The 19,038-nt window shown below is 38.3% G+C and overlaps 1 protein-coding gene across 6 annotated transcripts in view; it reads right to left on the reverse strand.

Annotated features, from left to right (window-relative positions):
* Positions 1–1,098: 1,098 nt before the first annotated feature.
* Positions 1,099–19,038, reverse strand: part of Cd47 (CD47 molecule) — a 52,079-nt gene continuing 34,139 nt past the window's right edge. For 2 of the 6 annotated variants that reach the window (XM_013028538.1, XM_013028542.1), the window contains exons 4-11: positions 16,530–16,637; positions 15,345–15,440; positions 13,693–13,785; positions 12,214–12,306; positions 6,751–6,782; positions 5,387–5,411; positions 4,714–4,746; positions 1,099–2,830 (exon numbers count right to left, since the gene is read on the reverse strand). In XM_013028538.1, the coding sequence (XP_012883992.1) occupies positions 2,826–2,830; positions 4,714–4,746; positions 5,387–5,411; positions 6,751–6,782; positions 12,214–12,306; positions 13,693–13,785; positions 15,345–15,440; positions 16,530–16,637 (485 nt within the window). In that variant the 3' untranslated portion in view covers positions 1,099–2,825. The remainder of the gene's footprint in view (positions 2,831–4,713; positions 4,747–5,386; positions 5,412–6,750; positions 6,783–12,213; positions 12,307–13,692; positions 13,786–15,344; positions 15,441–16,529; positions 16,638–19,038) is intronic. The other 4 variants (XM_013028543.1, XM_013028540.1, XM_013028539.1 and 1 more) reach the window with 4 other exon arrangements.

The following is a 19,038-nucleotide window of genomic DNA, read 5'->3' on the forward strand; positions in this document are numbered from 1 at the left end:
TATTTGTCAAAAGAATACTCTCTAGCTCACCCTATGAAAAAATAGTGAAAAATCTAAACACAGCCAATTCTCAGTCATCATATTTATGTATTGAGTGTCTAAGGTATGTATAACACGGCAAGAAGAGAGAAGAAAAGGAGCAGGGGGGTGGGGGAGAGGAGCTCTTGCTGTAGAAAGAACCTTAAAACCCAGTATGAAGAGCAAGACAAAAACCCAATAAAGCTAAGCAGAGATATATGATGTACCAGGGAATGGTAAGGGAGAGATGAAAGAGAGCACTAGACAAATGTGGACAGACTGCAAAGGACAGTCAGTGGGGGAGAAAGGGCTGGAGAAAAAATGTGATTTGCTCCAAAAGGCTGGAAAGGTTGCTGCAGAAAGTGACAAATGGTATCACTCTGTACTGTTGTACAAATGGAAAAAGTGTAATAAATAAAAACTGAATGGAGGAGATGACAGCCCAAACTGGTATCAGAGACTGAAAAGTATATTATGGGGCAAAATGGATATCTGATGCTCAAAACACTGTTAGCAATTTAAATTTGATCTGACTAGAATTGGCAGTCATTGTAAGTCTGATTTAAAGAGAGTGAACTGGCCCAATGATGCCCAGGCAAGAGGTCTCTTGTTGCCGTGGTTCCTTATCCAGAGAAGCTAACAGGAGCAAGAGTTGATTTCACATGGCACTTTCTCTGCTACCTCTGGTGGCATAGTCTAGGGCAGTGAACGCTTCCAAAAGGTACAGCCTCAAGGTGATCAGAACAGATGGTCAGACCCCCACGACTGAACCCAAATAAAGACTTTACTGTGTATTAAAATGTACAACTTCAGTTCATAAAAAATCTGACTCTAAAGGTTTTCATACCTTTCTTAATAGAGACTAGGAATTTGGAGCTTTTTCAAGTCCATCTGTTGCCCCCCCTCCTTTCATCAAAACTGACTTCTAAAGTAACAAACAATATTAGGAAAGTGTAAATATTTTCAGAAGGAAAAAGAGCAGCAGGAGCCATCAGATTTGTATAAAGTAATACAGCTCCCTCTCCATATGCTAATATTTTGGAGAGTTACATACTCAGGGAACTTTTACATATATATATATTTTTTTTTCTCCAAGAAAAGCTGTCTTGATAATGTGTTCAGTTTTCTGAGAGGCCTAGCAGGTCTTAAGTTGAGGTTTGCCCTAGGCAAACCACTTGGTCCCACATGAAATATGACGGTAAGTTTGGCATACAAGAGGCACATGGAAACATTCAATGGATTAAAAAATAACATTGTTCTGTGGTCCACTTAACCACAAATATGAATATCTCATTACACAAACAGGAACAATTGCTAGTATTTTTAGAGGGTGTTGGTGAGCAGTCAAAAAGCGTGACAAATTTCCTAGACATTTTTTTAAAGTTTTAAGAGATCAAATATTTGTGCATCAAATATACTTCCACCCAATAAGGATCTTTGTGTTTAAATGTATTTATTAAAAGCACGAAGTTAGCATCTGCTCTCCTGTACGTTTGCCACTTCCGTCCATACAGAAGATGCCTGTGCCTATCTTATACATGTGCACATACAAACACACACCCACAAACAAGGTAAAAAACAAGTGCTAATAATCTAAAGTACTCCAGGCAATCACAACGGTCAGAACGCTGATTTTCTTCTAAGTGGGGTAGGAAATAATGGTGGTTTTGTTTTACTTTTCAACCTTGGGAGGGGGAAGCAAGAGGTGGGATACAGGAGGAAGGGGATGAGTGTTCATCATGCAACAGAGACACAACGAGAGTGAAGCCACCTTCCCAGGGCTGGCCTGAGGCCTGGTGGAGACACACATTATGTTGCCATGCAGAGGATACGCAGGGTTCGGATTTCAGTCTTGCTTTGTCATGCCTCCGATCAGAAAAGAAGTGAAGAAACACTGTAGAATTTTTTTTTTTTTGCCTTCAAAATCAGAGGAAGGGAATACATATGTTACAACCATAGCTATTTTTTGCTGAAAAGGATGAACACAGTGCTCTGAGAACAAGCTAGCTCCTTTCTGCAAGGATGCCAGTGCATCACTGGACCATGTTCAAAGAAGAAAAAAAAAAGTGCTACATCTTATACAGCAGAAGCAAGTAACAGGACAACAAGACAGGGTTCAAAGGGTTGTGTGAATCAAAGGAAACCACATCCACCAACAGAAGTATCCTGAATCTGGGAAGGACACTGAATGTCAAAGGGGGAATGTGTGAATGGCAACCCCCAAGAATGAAGACTACTATCTCCAACAGCATCACAGCACACCCAGGTGCCATACAAGGTGTTCCCAAGCTAATTCTCATCTTTATTGAAGTCACTATTCCCCTCACCCAGACAACATTATTCAGCCAGAGCTGCTGGGAACCTGAGTTTCACAAAGGCTTGATAAGAGCCACTCTTTTTCAAGGAGATCTCTGGATAGCCACCAGGTCAGTGCTAAGTAATTCCTAGGCAAATCCAATTTAAACCTTGAGTCTAGAGACCCCAGGATCTGAAGGACATCATTCTTGGAAGTTGCCTTATCTACTTTTGCCCCTAATTGAATAAAAGTATCATAAAACTGGATATCAATTGGGCACACAACACGGATCATAATTCTTTTATTAACTAAATGACAGTTTCTTTGAATATAAACAATTGTAATAATCATTTAAGGATAAATGACTTATCAATGCTCTCTCATTGATGAAAACCAGTTACTGTTTTGTTTTCTTCTTTTCAACAGTGACTCATCAAGGCCATGGTGCTTAAACATAATTGTATTCCTTCACATTTACGGCTTCCAAACAGAGTCCACCACTTCACTTCAGTTATTCTGGAAAGTGGAGAAATGGATTACTGTCAATGTTCATGCTGTTCTACAAATTAAGAAATGGATACATTTTTAAAATCTGGAATTGTTTCAGAAACTGTATCTAAAATGTTTTAAAACATATATCTGCAATGATCTAAGACAGAAACCATTCAAATCATTAGCCTTTTTGGTTTTGTAAAATGTCAATGCCAAGCAAAGTGAAAAATCAACAGTCTGACAATGTTGGCTTGTTAGGTATGCCGAGGAAAAGCTGAGATGATAATTTTCCAAAGCAAAAGATACTGACCTTTGAGTAACATTTTTATCACAGACAGTTAATATACATAAAACAGACATATGATTAGGTAGAGGTGAGAGAGAAAGCACCCAGGGAGGTAATCTGAACCTCACTGATTAACTCAACAGATGCACTATGAGCACCAAGCAGCTGTCAGGAGAAACAGCCCAACATACAGATATTTAAAAACTAAATTCAGGCCAGCTAAAGATTAGCCAAATCAAGGCCATCTCAAAGGTCATCATAGACTTTAAATGTTATAAAGACACAAAAATTTAAGGCAAAACAGCTTTATTAGACCTCCTTATGTAGTGGTTCAAAAAAAATGTACAGAAAGTCACATCAAGGTAAATTAACAAAGGAAGAGACACTCAAGGTTCTTGTAGTGTTTTTCTGAAAAAGGAGCCGTTTCCTCACACATCTACAGAAAACTCTCACTACCATAGGAGAAAGAACCAAGAAATTGAAAAATAGGATGCCGGAAGTAAATATGCATAAGCCATGCTGTAATTCTAGGAAACAATACTTTAAAACATTTTCAATTTATCTTCACTAAGCACCCTTTTATTTTTTAGAATGCAGTAGCTTGAATAACAAAACGTGCATTTACAGACTTAGAAACATGGGATCATGCTGTGACTCCCCAACCAAGCCTGAACATTGTTTTACATTTAGATCCAAGTGTTTTGAAACTTATGCAAAAATTAATTGTACTCTGGAGGACAAAGCCTCTTGAGCTCAATGTTTCACTGTGTTAAAGAGGTGAGCACAAACTTTGCAAGAGTAAAAACAAAAAGATAAATGTTTAGAGGAGCAAGGCATAACTAACCACTCGATGTCTGGGGTATAAAGGAAATTTTGAAAATGAGACAAAACTTCCAAGCATAAGTTAACCAAATGCCAGTGGATCTAAAGAATCATTGCATGTTAACATAAACATCCACATGAATGTTAGCCAAACTAAGTATCTTAGAATTGAATCTCTCTCTTTCCCTTTCATCAACCAAGTTCCTGCTTGGGAAAATAGAGAGCAGACAGGACGTTACCAAGGCAGAAGAAACTCTATCAAATGATAAAGACTGATGACAGATTATCTTTTTTTGTTAACCTAGTACTGGAACTTGAACTCAAAGCCTGGGTGCTATCCTTGAGCTTTTTCATCCAAGCTAACGTTCTACCACTTGAACCACAGATCTATTTAGTTTTTTTTGTGATTCATTGAAGATAACAGTCTTTCTGCCCTGTCTGGCTTTGAGTCATGATCCTCAGATCTCCAGCTCCTGAGTAGCCAGGTGTGAGCCACTGCTTCCTGATGGTGCCAGATAATCTATGTGCCTTCCAGAAAGCATTTTAAAGCCAGTCCCACTCCAAAAAATGTTTTACCCACAGTGCAGTTCTCTACTGGGTGACTGAGAACTGGAGAGTCTCATTTGTATAGTACAGTCTTACCCAATTTACAATCAAAGCGTTTTCCAACTTTTAGGAAATGTGAACATTTATGATTTGACAGTGTTCCTTTCAAGTCACACATTCAAGGAGCTTTTTGCTTTCTTTCCAATGCCATTATTTCAACCAGTCAATAATCATAGGTGCAGTTTCTACTTACCATCGTTCATCATTCCTTTTGATTCTTTAAATGCTAAGGATTAGTAACAAGCCAAAAAGGCAGTTAGTAAGGTTCTGTGATTAGAGATCACATCCAAAATAAACAAACATAAGCAGCAGCATGTAATGCCAACTATCCCACAATTCTAAAACAAAATTCATTTGCAGGCTACTTTATTATGAAGCATTTCTATGGATCACATTCATAGTAGCCACAAAGGAAACATGCTTAGCTGGAAATGCAGATTTAGATTTGCATGGACAGAAAGTGAAGCACATTGGTTTTGCTCTGTGGGACAGTCTGTTTCAGTCTAGAATTTACAAATGAGAAACTTGGAAGGAACTGAGACTTCCTTCCTCAGGATGCCCTGCCTTACTTATCTCCTGGCCAATATAAAATACAAAGGTCTCCTGGATCAAATAAGCACTGGGCTAGGGTTAGTAATTACTCTCAGGATACAAAACTGTATTTTCCCCAGAGCTGATAACATTATAAAACCAGTATTTCTAATTCTTGATGAATAATCAAAAATAGGTTAAATTTTTTTTTAAGAAACTCCCAACTAGATTCTCCCCAAGGCATAGGTGAGCATTGTAACTTCTTTGAGGGCCAGTTCAAATTATGATCTGATATAGGATCAAGAAAAAAATGTAATGTTTATAATATCACATACCATTAAGGGGTTCCTCTACAGCTTTCTGGAAAATATTTAAAATATATTTATGTAAAAACATAATTTGTAACATATCTTTTTAATGCTAAAAGTTATATATATACATATATATGTAAATATATATATATACTAACATATAAACTCTATAGTAAGCAGAACCCTATAATAAAACAAATAAGGAAATAAAGGCTGAAACCAAGCTGGTCTTAAACTATTTAATAGTTTAATAATGACTGTATCATTCTCTTCATATTCTATGTAGAATTTCCCATCCTACCTTCCTCTCTGTTGAAGAAATCTTAACTTAATCCTTCAAAATAAAAGTGCTAACAGGCAAACAGCAACAGAGTACATATCCGTTAAATAAGGAGTAGAGCAAAGCAGAATCATTTTCAAGTTATGCAAACTGAGCTCAGAAAGAGGAAAAGAGTATTGTTAGGTCTAAAGGTTCAGCGGATTGGTTATCTCTACGGCACTGTATGAACTGCTGTCTGCATAATATAGCCATGGCACCAATCCACAGCAAACCCGTGAGGTGACACTCAGCAGCCTGCCTCAACCTGCCCACTGGGTGTGCCCTCTGTGGCTTTCTAGAGACTCAGAGGCACTTCCTGCCACAGACTCAGGGCTGCTTCCCGACACGTCTATTACCAATCATTTCTAGGAAGCCAAATAGAACATAGTCCCCGTCAGTGTAATATAGCTCTTAAGGTTGTCACTGTGATGTGTCTATATTTATAATGACCTTTTCTCTTCATTTATCCTCTCCTCAATTTGCTCCTTTTCTTAGAACTGTCTCAGCGAGGTATTCAAAGAACAGTAAAATATGCAGAGAAGTTTTCAGGGAGAAACATGTTTACAAAATGGGAGTGGGAGATGAATCATAATTCAGAACAATTAGCAATGTTTATGCTTATTTTATAGACTACAATTTTTTGTGAGGTCAACTTAGTATAAAAAGCTTTCTTCCTCACTGTCAATCCTGAAATTCTCATTCGTATTTACATAAAGTAAATCCCACACATGAGGCAATATATTGGCATTATTCCTACTTCTAAATTTCAGTCCTGCCCATGAGAAGTGGCTAAATTCTTAAGGAATTACTCATCCCATTCCGCTAATACTTAAATAAGCAATCCTAAGTTTTAAAGGAGAATTGGACTCATTCATGTAAAGGTCAAGAAATGTCTTCAATACTATCTTAATCTGATCTTACACTACGCAGAGAGAGGAACAGTTCAATATTCCAATGAACAATCTTCATTCGGATCCATCAAGCAATCATTCTCAATTCATTTATGACCAATTCTCACTCTCCTCCATCAAGCGATCATTTTCAATTCATTTCATAAATTTGAACTTACCCTTGGAGGTTGTATAGTTCTCTGATTGGAAGCTGATGTAAATAAGAACAAAAATTTAATGAATAAAAGTGATTAAGACAATATAACATTTGATTTTAACATAAAATACTCAGGGCAAAGACTAGAGGGTACCAGAGACTCCACTGAAGGAATTCTTGCTTTGAGTAGCTACTCAGAAGTAAACAATATTCTTTACTATAATCAGCTGCTTGTTACCTGCAAAGTACACTCAGATGTACTTTGCATCTCTCCCTATTCCACTCTACCTGGATATGGTCAGAAAGTAGCAATAACTGACCTCTCTCTCCTACCCTCGTCCCCACTGCTTCATGACCGCACTGCTCATGTTTCTGGTGGCCCAGCCTTTTTTCTTTTCTCTTTCTAGTTGTCAAAGCTCTGGAAAGCTAACAAACTAAATTAGGTATCAGATCCTCTGTGTTTCAAGAGTTCTCTCATGCATCCAGCACAGCCACAACCAAGTCTTCTGTGCCTTCCTCCTTAGCTCTCTGAGTTTTCCTTTTACTGCTTTTCAATGGATTAAATCAATGAAGATGAAGGAATACAGGGCATAATACAGGTAACAAAAGAACTACTCTAACTGTGTAGGAAAGAAGAGATTACTTCCTTGTAAGACTAAGATGTGGCTCCTGAGCCACTGAAGAGTCCTTAATGAACAGATCAGAGTCCTACAGACAAGAAAATAATTTATCTTTCCTTTTTGGAAGCACTGGGGTTTTAACTCCTGGCTTTGGACTTCCTAGGAAAACATATTAGCACTTGGGTCTCTCCCAGCCCTTTTTGCTTTTGCTATCTTTCAGATAAGCTCTTGTGTTTTGTTTTTTTTTTTTAACCCAGGCCAGCCTTAGACTTCCATCCTTCTATCCCACTTGGGATTCTAGATATAAACACCATGGACAGTATCTTAATAGAAATGGGGTTTTACTAACATTTTGCCCAGACTGCCTTTGATGTCTATCTCTCTAATGTCTATCTCTGCTGATATCTATATCTGTAATGGCTGAGATTACAGGGATGAGCCAGCCTGTCCAGCTTAAGATTCTTTTGCTATGCAGAATCTTCCTACCCTATCATCTCTTTTAGTTCAAGAAACCCTATTAAAATATTAAAGAAGAAACATGCAAATATGAACAAGAGAATATATAATATCACTAAACAAGGAATAGGAGCAAAAGCAGAATCACTTTTAAGTCATGCAAATTGAACTCATGAAGCTAGGAAAGAAAATACATTATGTTTACTAAGTTCTACTGTAACAAACTGGCAGACACCCAGGTGGCTTGTTCAGACTAAAAAAGGCCCAGGACTACTTTCTGTTGTTGTTGTTGATATTGTTTGCCTCCTATCACTCCCACCATTCATGAAGCTTCTAGAACTGATGAGAAATGGGGTAGGCTCTGACCCAAAGCCAGACAGTCTATGGACTACCTTGATCAGGCTTCTTAACAGGAACCTGGGATCTTAAGAGGAGAAAAAGAGTGAAGGCTAGACAACTGGTGACAGGAAGAGAAGGTGCAGAAGGAACAGGAAGGAAGCAAGTGGTGCTGGGAGCTGAGAAATAGAGATAAGAAAGACCTTTGTTGGTGAGAAGACCTGAAGAGGAGAAAAGACAGAGACAAAGTGGAGAGGCTAAGCTAGCTGCCTACTCTGCCTTCCTGGTGAAGAATCAAAGCAGGACTCAGTAACCACAACTGCCAGAAAAGCAACAACCAGCGAGAGAAACAGGTCAACCTGACCATGCGGTCCTGACAGGGTGCTGGCCTCTCCCAACTCCCCACTGTTCTGTCCCACATTGCGAGGCCCGTGTATGTCCCTGCCCTGGGGAGATCTCGGTCTCTGTTAGGGCTATGGGTGGCTTTAGATGAACAGCCCTCACTGAGAATGCATTGGGGAATGGTTTGTTCCTTGTATTGAACACAAACACAAACTCCTTTAGAGGTGGGAGAGGGTGACATGGGTTACATCTCACATTTAGCTTGCTAATGAATAGACCAACTGAGTTAGAGCATAGTTAGGCACCATCAAAACAGTTACTTCCATGTTAATACAACTTCAGCTAACCAGGCCTGGAAACGAGAACTGAATAGCTATCTAAATTTCTGGTTGGTAATAGGAAGGGTCAGAGATCAATATTTTATAGACATTTTTAAAGTTACCGATGTGTTTATCACAACTATTATGAAGAACAACCATGCAAACTCCCGTTCCCCCTAACACTATAAGAAGGATAGCTTCTAAGTTCCAACTCAACCACAGAGAATGTCACCTTTGGCTAGCCCAAAGTGATAATCATATATACTTGTCATTAACAATAGGCAAGAAAAATATATAAATGCATATATACACAACATATGTGCATATTTTTCCCCTGCTTCTGTGTCATTCTAAAGTATCTGAGATGTTGTAAATAGGGTTCTCACTGCTAATCAGGTGACTATATGGAAATATTACTGTCAGCTGTTACCTGAACTAACTGGCAATGTCTTGAAGGATGAACAAATATTAACTCAACAATCTATATAAACACCCTATATAAATAACAAGCCCAATTCACAGAACACTTTAGTCATTTATACGCTCACACATTACGTTTTGCCCAGCCCCTTAATTCACTGTGTAAAATTAGAACATTTCTAGTAAGAAAGAAAACAAGAGGCAATACAATTAAGAAAAAAGGAGGCCACAGGAAGTGAAAGTCAAAGTCCTACTCTTTAAAATTACAATTAAGACTATAAAATTTTACTTAGAAGAAATGAGAAATGTAAAACTTAAAAATTCTCATTGGATATCTGGATCCTAAACTCTCTTTAACTCACTTCAAGGAGAGATCTAGGTTTCTTTAATAAATAAAAAAAAAAACCTCAGAATTTTGTTATATTTAAATCAAGGCACATGGATTTCCGCATCCTCTCTGCAATGAGTATAAATTATTTTGGAAGTACTTACAACTTTTACTTCCTGGTACAAAGCTCAAATTTGCGATCTTAATGTTACATGTTTATATTTGCACCGTCAGATCAGAGAAGCAAGCACATGAATTTTCCTAGTCTACCACATTACCTAAAGAGCAGATTTCCTGTACCTGTTCTCTTCTCACCTTTCAACTGACCGAAGGCATCTCTCTGCACTCTGGCATCAGACAAGTTGATTTGAAAAGTTAATTTAGATATATTCTCAAAAATGTCAGTAATAGTAGACTAAGAATTAACTTACATATCATATATATAATAGATATTAAAGCCATGATAAAGAAAAACAACTAGGGAAGTGTACTTCTAGTGCTTTCATTTATTTTCATTTTGAACAGTAACACTTGAAGCCACAGTGTAAGTTTCAGGCTCCTCAGGGATGCAAATGATAGAGGAGGTCTCTCAAAGTCAAGGAGCAAGGTGAAGGGCAAACATATTCTCAGCCCTGATGGTCCACTGTGCTAACATCATTCTTTGCCAGACATGGAAGGCATGAGGAGGCAGGTAAATAAAGGAGAGGCATTCCAAATAATGAGGAAAAATGACCCGGATTCCGACCATCAGTCAGATAGGTCTCATCCTGCTTCATCAGCTATACAAACCCTGCAGGTCACATACTGCTTTTAGGTATTCAGGGGAGCAACCAAATCAGCAGCATCGTCCTTCCAGACCAGACACAGGCTGATTGGGAGAGTCGACGGAAATAGAACCTATTCAGCATTCAAGACTCTCGTCACTACCATGGAATGCCACTCTGCTCCAGATGTCTTAGCTGTGTTTTAAGGACTTCTGTGACATGAAATTAGGAATTTTCACTGAGCAGCAACTAAGACTCAGGAACACATCCACTCAAGGTACTTAAGATTGTTGGTTGAGCGGTTTAATTGTTTATCTAATAAGCCTGAATTAAAGGAAGGAAATAGGTAACAGAATCAAATTGAAGTATCAGTCAAGAGATGACGTTCAGAAACAAAGGTAAAATCTCTTTGAAAGTCTATAGAAATTTCTCAACTACAATAATTCAGTTTTTCCATTAATTTTTAGAAACACACAGTAAAGTTCAGAAATACACAGCAAGATAAGCCAGAAATGGATTTTATAAATAACTTCATGTACTTGTGACTTTTCATTATTCTAGTGAATGATGGAGTTTGCTTTAGAGTTCAGTTTACTTCATAAAATATTTTGAAGAGAGATTCCTGAACCATATTGTTGGGAACATGTTACATATGACAACATAATAGCTTCAGACACTAGAAAAAGCATGTACTTCTCTCTATATACTCAAAAATAAAGCTATGCAAAAATTCGTTATTTGATAACTAACAGAATTCTAGGGTTGGAGATAATGAAGTTAATACCACACTTAGGAAGAATTGACTTCCAAAGTGTAAAATCTTATTATTATTTTTTACTATATTGGTTTTAACTTTGCTTTAAACTCATGCACTGTAGGTCAGTGCTCTTTAAGTTAGCAAAAATGACAGATTTTACTGTCCAATTTCTATCTTCTTATGGTGTTATGTTTGAACTACGTAAAAGGAAAGAAAGTGAGAAATTGGCTCTGCCAAGCTCTCCCACAAAAATAGAAAAAAAAAGACATTAAAGACTCGTTTCTAGTAATTAAAATGAAACCTTCGAAAAGGACTAAACCTTAAAAACAAAAAGCCCACAGGAAGTGCAAGTCACAGTCATATTCTTTAAAATTATAATGAAGGCTACAAATTTAAACTTGGAAATAATGTGATACAGGAAACAAAATTCTCACAGTATGCCTAGATTGACAAGATCCTAAACACTCGTTGACTCAAGAACTCTCTCTCCCAAGACTGGTCCCCGAACTTAGCATGAAAAATTCTATACACTCAAAAACACAAAGCCAACCTTTTTCTTCAGTTTATGGTTGTTGTTTTGGCTTCTATGTTTATTTGTTTTTATTTCATTTTTGTTGTTTTTTGTTTTGGTGGTACTGAGTTTGAACTCAGGTAGAACCACACTGCTAACCCTATTTGTTTTAGTTATTTTTCATCTAGGATTATTCACTTGTGCTTGGGCCAGCCTCAGACCACCATTTTCTGAAGCATATGGCTTGGATTACAGGGACATACTACTATGTCTGCTTTATTTGCTGAGATAGGGTTTTGTTAACCTTTTTCTCCTGCCTGGCCTTAGACCCATGATCTTTCCTAATCTCCAGCTCCTGAGTTGCTAGGATTACAGATGTGCATCACCAAGCCTACATTCAATTTCTTTTAAGATAGCTTATAATTTGGACTTTTCATTAATTCATGAGCCTCTTTTACTTATTTATTTTATTCATTACCCTATTTTATGAACTCTATTCTGACTTATTTCTTATTGTTAAAGCTATTAATACATTTCTTTGGGTTTAAATTGGAAAAACCTACTAAAAGTATTTTCTAAGTTATATATCTGAAATTCTCAGCAAAGGATAGCAAAAATAATTTTGACTTACCCACAAACTTCATATAAACTAGTCCAAGTAATTCTGCTAGAGCTATGATGCCCAAACCTGAAATCAATAGTGGGCCATGCACTGGTACACATGCTGTAGAAACAAATGAAATCTCCCATTAGAAGTGCCTATAGAATGTTTTAATGGTATCAACAAAAACTCATATCAATAGTTTTTTGTTTTTGTTTATTTTTTTGTGGTCCTAGGGATTGAAACCAGGGCCTCTCCCACGTTAGGCAAGTGCTAGCTTCCCTACTGAGCTAATCCAAGCATGTATCAAGCTTTAAGAATTAGAGGAAGCTGTGTCCTAATGATCAATAAATAAAAATGCTTTACATCTACAGATAATAAAAATTATATCCATTATTAACTTCAGTGAAATAATTCCATATTATAAAAAGTAAGTCTTTCTGCTCCTGAATCAACTTACTGTACCAGGACAATAAAGTGGACAATGGTGTACAAAATCTAATCCTCCAATCAACTGGAGCGTGGTACTGTAAAAGTTCTTCTGTAATTACAGGAATAACAGTTTGGCTGTTAGAACAATCAACTCACAAGCCAAATATTGCCCACATTCTTCAAGCAAGGTAGAAACTGCTGCTCTCTCTGGGGGGGAATGAATTAAGACAGAAAAGTCCACCACACCAAATTCTGCAAAATGTGTGAAGAAACAGAATTTGCACTCATTAGTGGTAGTAGCAAATGGAGTTTGGTAGTTTACTGCAAGACTAATGGTGTTTGGCACAGCATTAAGAAATTACAGTGTTTGGGATTTCCCCAAATGAGTTGAAAATCCATGTACACATAAAAACTTGTGGATGGATGTTTATGAATGCTTTATTCGCACTCACAAGAAACTGAAAATCACCAGGACATTCTGCAATAGGCGAATGCATAAAAAAAGATGGCAGCTTCCTATAGTAGAAGATTATTCAGCACTACAAAGCATGGGAGCAATCACGATGTGAAAAAGACATGGAGGAACTGAGATTATTTCTAAGTAAAAGAAGCCCATAAAAAGCTCATATGGACAATATGAGTCCAACTTTGAGACATGTTGGAAAATGTAAAACTGTATAGGGACTGTAAATAGGTCAGTGTTGCCAGGGGTTTGGAAGGAGAGACAGAGATAAAAGTGGGACACAGGAGTGTCAGGGTAGCGAATCTATTCTGTATGATTTGACCATGGTGGGGGTGGGAGGGGAGTGTTGTATGTGTCATTATAGATCTGTCACTGACATATAATGGTTCCGTCTTGACTTATTGGTTAAAACAAATGTACCAGTCTGGTGTGAGACGTTATGGGAGGCTATGGCTGTGTGGGGTTTGTGAAAGGAAGGGGTGGGAGAGTACAGAAATCCAGGTTAGCTGTGCAAGTAAAACTGCTCTCAAAAGAAGAACAAGGGAGAAAAAAAAAAGGGAAAACATTATCCAACAGAAATCCAAATTGGGCCTGCAGAAGAACGTGACTCTTACCAAACATACAAAGACACAGTCCAACCATAGCAAGCACACAGCCCAGCACCTGAGTGATCAATATAGCAATGGTGAAGGAGGTCATCCCAAAAGCTGTGGGAAGGAAAAGAACATTAGCGAAGCACGAAGGGAATATCGATGAAGCAGTCACTCCTGCTAGCCTCTGTGCCAATCAAGGTAAGATCTTATAGCCAAACGCTGGCTGCAGGTTCTTGTCAGATAGTAAAGGTTGTTCCAGTGCCCTAGCCCTTCTAATCAAGTGTCTGCTCCAGTTATACTCCTGCAGCCTTTTACTGTCACAGTTAACTGAGCAGGACAAGCAGTTTTTGCCCGGATTAGAGAACAAAATGCTGCATTGACCATGTTTGTGTATTTTCTTTCATGAAGGGCTGATGACCCTGGCTTCTCCTCCAGCTCACAAAGTTGGTCTGGGGGAGGGAGTTATTAACAAATGTGATTATGAACACCATGACTGCTATTTTGTGCACCTGGAAGATCTGTGATCTTATCGTAAATTGATAGGACAGCAAGCTACATAAAGACTCTAAGACCCACTATTAAGTGGGATTCTTTGATAGTAACAACAAATATGCTGGGTGTTTGTTCTTATAATTCAAAGATCATAATATTGATTACAGATAAGATATTCATACCATCTCTTTTTTGTCATCAGTTATGGGACTTTAACTCAGGGCCTGGGCGCCGTCCCTGAGCTCTTTTTTGCTCAAGGCTAGCACTATACCACTTTGAGCCACAGCCTCACTTTTGGTTTTCTGATGATAAGATTCCTACAGACTTCACTGCCTCGGCTGGCTTTGAATGATGATCCTCAGATCTCAGCCTCTTGAGTAGCTAGGATTACAAGCATGAGCCACCAGCACCTGGCTTTATACTATCTTTTAAAGGCAGTGTCAAGATTTTCCAATAACTGAAAAATGTTTCTACTTTTTGTGATTTATCACCCATCTTGTAGAACGAGTCTTCTATAGAGAATAAGCAGAAAAAGAAAACATGCTTTAAAAAAAAGAACACATATTGTCTAAGGAACTTTCACTGTGGTTATTTCCTTATAGTGTCTTTGTATTTTGATAAAACTAACCCCCTAAAAGAGTGCTTTTAACATCTACTTATAACTACAAAAGTGAGGGGCTGGGAAGGTGGCTCAGTGGTAGAGTACTTGCCTTGCATGCCTGAGGCCCTGGGTTCAATTCCCCAGCACCACATAAGCAAAAAGAAAAAAAGCCAGAAGTGGCTCTGTGGCTCAAGTGGTAGAGCGCTAGCCTTGAGCTGAAGAGCTGAGGGACAGCGCCCAGGCCCAGAGTTCAGGCCCCACAACCAGACCCCCCCCCAAAAAATAAAAACTACAAAAGTGATGTAATAACCATTCAACACTACATAGCAAACTTTAAAGTTATGCCAAATGGCATCAATATGTAGGAAAATTGTTTTCTGTAAAATAATTAACTGTCTTGAATATTGTGATAACCTTAAAACCAATCTGTATGGGAAATTCCACTAAGGATATAATAGACAATCTTTAAACCAGCTTCTGTTAAGTTACTAAAAAAAATACACAAAAACATTTTCACTGAGTGCCATTTTAAAATAAAAAGGTAGGCAAAATCATGCTGTAAGATACTTAAGATACTCACCTGCCATAAACACATTGTACTGAAGTAATATTAATACTATTCCGGTAGAAATTACAATGAGACCAAGGCCAGATGCATTCTTTACTGAATATTCTCCTGTTAATAAATAAGAATATTTACCATATTTTCTTACATACTTCTTTGTCAAGTTCAGGTATTTGACTGATTAGTTCATCTCAGTACTAGAATTATAAGCTATGAAAGACTTAAAACTGCTCCAAAATTTCCACAGGATGAGCAATTATTTTCAATGACTTAAGACCAAATGAATTTTCACGTTGAGCCCTTGGATAGCGCTACCTCCTTCCTAACCTTCAAGAATTCCAGATGACAAGCCTTAGTCATCTTTTACCATTTCCTTCCTTTGTGATATTCAATCTGTCCCAAAGTGAAATCATTGCTCTTTCAAGCTGTCTTCTGATTTCATCTCCTCCCCAGGTCCTCACCAAATGCAGATGCAAATACAGCTGTTAGATTTATGTTCCTAACCACTACAGTTACACTTCAGTCTCAGTGCTATTCTCAGGGATCCTACTACTTGAAATCACAGCTTGTCTTTCCCTTTCTTTCAGGTGTTCCTTCCCTTGTTTCCCACTCACACTTCCATCCCCCACCTCCCGTGGTCTTTCCCATTTCCACATCTTGGACAATGAAGTTTGCCTCTATAATGGGTTGCATGTCAGTCCTAAGGATATTCATTTCTCCCACTGATTAGACACCAGAAATATTACCTTACATGGCAAAACTTGCATCACATGCTAAAAGTTTTGACTTAGGATCCTGAAGGAGGACTTACTCTAAATTAAATGGTAGCCCTCTCCCAGTGACAAATGACCTTGTGAATGAGAGACAGAGGGAGATTGGACACAGGTGCACAAAAAAGCAGAGGAGAAGAGGAGACAGTGTGACCACAGAGCAGAGAGGAAGCTCTGCTGTCACCACTAAGTAATGTTCAGACTGTCTGCATATATCTGAAGCTAGAAGCTGCAGAATAGTTTGGCCCTTAGATCACAGAGAGGGGTGAGATCCTGATGGCTGTTAATTCACTTAGGGCTTCCAGAGCAATGAGATGATTTCTATCATTTGAAGCCAACCTACTTGCCATAACCTGTTATAATTCCCTCTTGGAAGGACCTCTGACATTAGTCCTGAATCCCTCATTCCTCAAATACCTATATAGCTTACCTGGGATGAAGAGAATGGCTCCAACAATAACAATTGCGGTGAGTACCACTCCAGCAATGAGTAAGAGGATGATTTTCCTATTTGTACGATTGGATTTGTATTTAAGTGCTTAAAAGGAAAAGAAAGAATTATATAAATATAAACTCAATCACAAGGGAAGCCATTGAAAAGACAAAGGAACAGGTCACTGCAATTGCATAATCTTGAGGAAACAACTCCTTCATATCACATGATTACTTGTTCTTTGGAAATGGAAGCAATATATAGCAGGATTTGTGCGTGCGCGCGCATGTGCACGTGTGCGCGTGTGTGTGACAGAGAGAGACAGAGAGAGACAGAGATAGACAGAGAGACAGACAGAGAGAGACAGAGAGACAGAGAGAGAGAGCTTGCACATACCAATCCTAGAGCTTGAACTCAAGGCCTGGGCACTGTCCCTGAGCTTCTTTTGTTCAAGGTTATTGCTCTACCACTTGAGGCACAGCTCCATTTTTTGGCTTTTTTTTTGGTAGTTTTTATTGGAGATAGGAGTCTCACAAACTTTCCTGCCCAGTTGGGCTTTGAAGTGTGATCTTCATATCTCAGCTCTCTGAGTAGCTAGTAGCTAGGATGACAGGTATGAGCCACTGGCACCTGGCAAAAGCAGACTTTCTTAAATGACACATTTATTTACTTTTAGATATAAGCTGGTTTGGGTTAGGTTTCCCTGTGGGGGTTGCTTGTGCATTACAGAACATTGAGTGGAATCTGTGGACGCTACACATTAGGTAGTTCCCCAGTTATGGTAATCAAAATGCGTTAGACTTATCAGTGTCCCCTGATGAGCAACCCACCCCTGACTGAGGAGATAACACTGATACACATTTTGTTGACGGGGAATAGCTTGTTAATTAGCAGAGAATTAAGTTTCTCCATATGCAAAATTAGTAAAACATCTGGAAATAATGAACATTTAGTTTTGAACAGAACAGAACATGGGAAAAATTACCACCTTGTAAAATCATGATGGAGACACAGGCTTAAAACTTTCACCTGAAATAGTCTATTAAAAATAAAACCACAAACTCAACGGGATGCATCATTTGTGTTACTGTTGCTGATGCTGGGTTTATTGTCAAGTACTCTGTACTTTCCCTGAGGGAATGATGTAATGAACAGGCCTAAGAATATTATCTTTTATTTTGTAGTGGCCTTTTTTTTCCCACTGGTATCAAGATTAATTTTTTGCCAATTGTTAACCTAACATTGTTAACTTAAGAGTCAGACTGAGAGATTGAAATTCTGTTACATGCCCACCCACACAGGGATATTTTCCATGCCAGAAATCAATGGCTGACTGTCCTACGGGGGGAGATATTGCAAATGCTGTATTTTTCCTCTACTAAAATGATGCACAGATTAAACATAAGAAAATCAACAAATAAATGCCTAAATGGCCATGACAAAAATCTATGCGTATGGTGTAATATGGGCCTCAGAAGAATATTCTGAATCTCTGCCTATTCAAACTTTAGTACACCAACTGTAGTCTGTTTAGTAGGAGACAGAGGTCTAAGCAATAATCTTCTGTGAAGCTGAATGACTCACACCCACATGAGAAATGAGAAATCCACAGTAACCAGAAAGCATCCTATGGTGAGTTCCCCAAGGTGTGATTTGATCGGCTACCTTCACCCAGATCTGGAGTTTAGGTGACTCCCACTCAGTCTTATCCCTGCCTCCTTTTATGGCATGGTTTTCACAGCTTTCCCATTTCTAGGCTCAGATATCATCTAGCATGAAATTGAATTCACAGATCAAAAGAAGTCAGGAAATTTCCTCTAGATATATGTCATGCTTTCATTTTAATCTCATGTATATTGTTATCTAACTACAGCTTGAAAATTCTGCAAAAGGCTTCTAAAATAGAAGCTACTGCAAATGTACCTCATTATCAAACATCCATTAATGACTCTTCCAGGTTTAATTCAATTATGAAAGAGTCACTAAGATCAAGCAACAAGAATTTATATTTTAGGCTAGTCTAATTGCATGCAAAAGGCTGATTATGACATTCTTAACAAAACTAAGAGTTTGGACCTCACATATAATCCAATCCCTTCAGGCTTAGAAAAGTTGCTAGTAGGGCTGGGAAGGTGGCTCAGAGGTAGAGCGCTTGCCTTGCATGCCTGAGGCCCTAGGTTCTATTCCTCAGCACCACGTAAGCAAAAAGAAAAAAGCCAAAAGTGGTGCTCAAGTGTTAGAGCGCTAGCCTTGAGTTGAAGAGCTGAGGGACAGCGCCCAGGCCCAGAGTACAGGCCCCATGACCAGACTCCCCCCACCAAAATAAAAAAGAAAAGCTGCTAGTATAAGAGAAATAAGGCAAACCATACCAACAAAAGTAAAATGCCACAAAATCCTACAATCTAAAATGGGCTTTTCCCTTTGAGTGTAAGTATACTGTCTCTTGGAGAGAGCTTTAGATCTTATGGGTTGCTTCAATTACTACTTATTTTTAAGGTTATCTTAA

The sequence above is a fragment of the Dipodomys ordii genome, unplaced genomic scaffold (assembly GCF_000151885.1).
Source record: "Dipodomys ordii isolate 6190 unplaced genomic scaffold, Dord_2.0 Scaffold111, whole genome shotgun sequence".
NCBI classification, from domain to species: Eukaryota; Metazoa; Chordata; class Mammalia; order Rodentia; family Heteromyidae; genus Dipodomys; species Dipodomys ordii.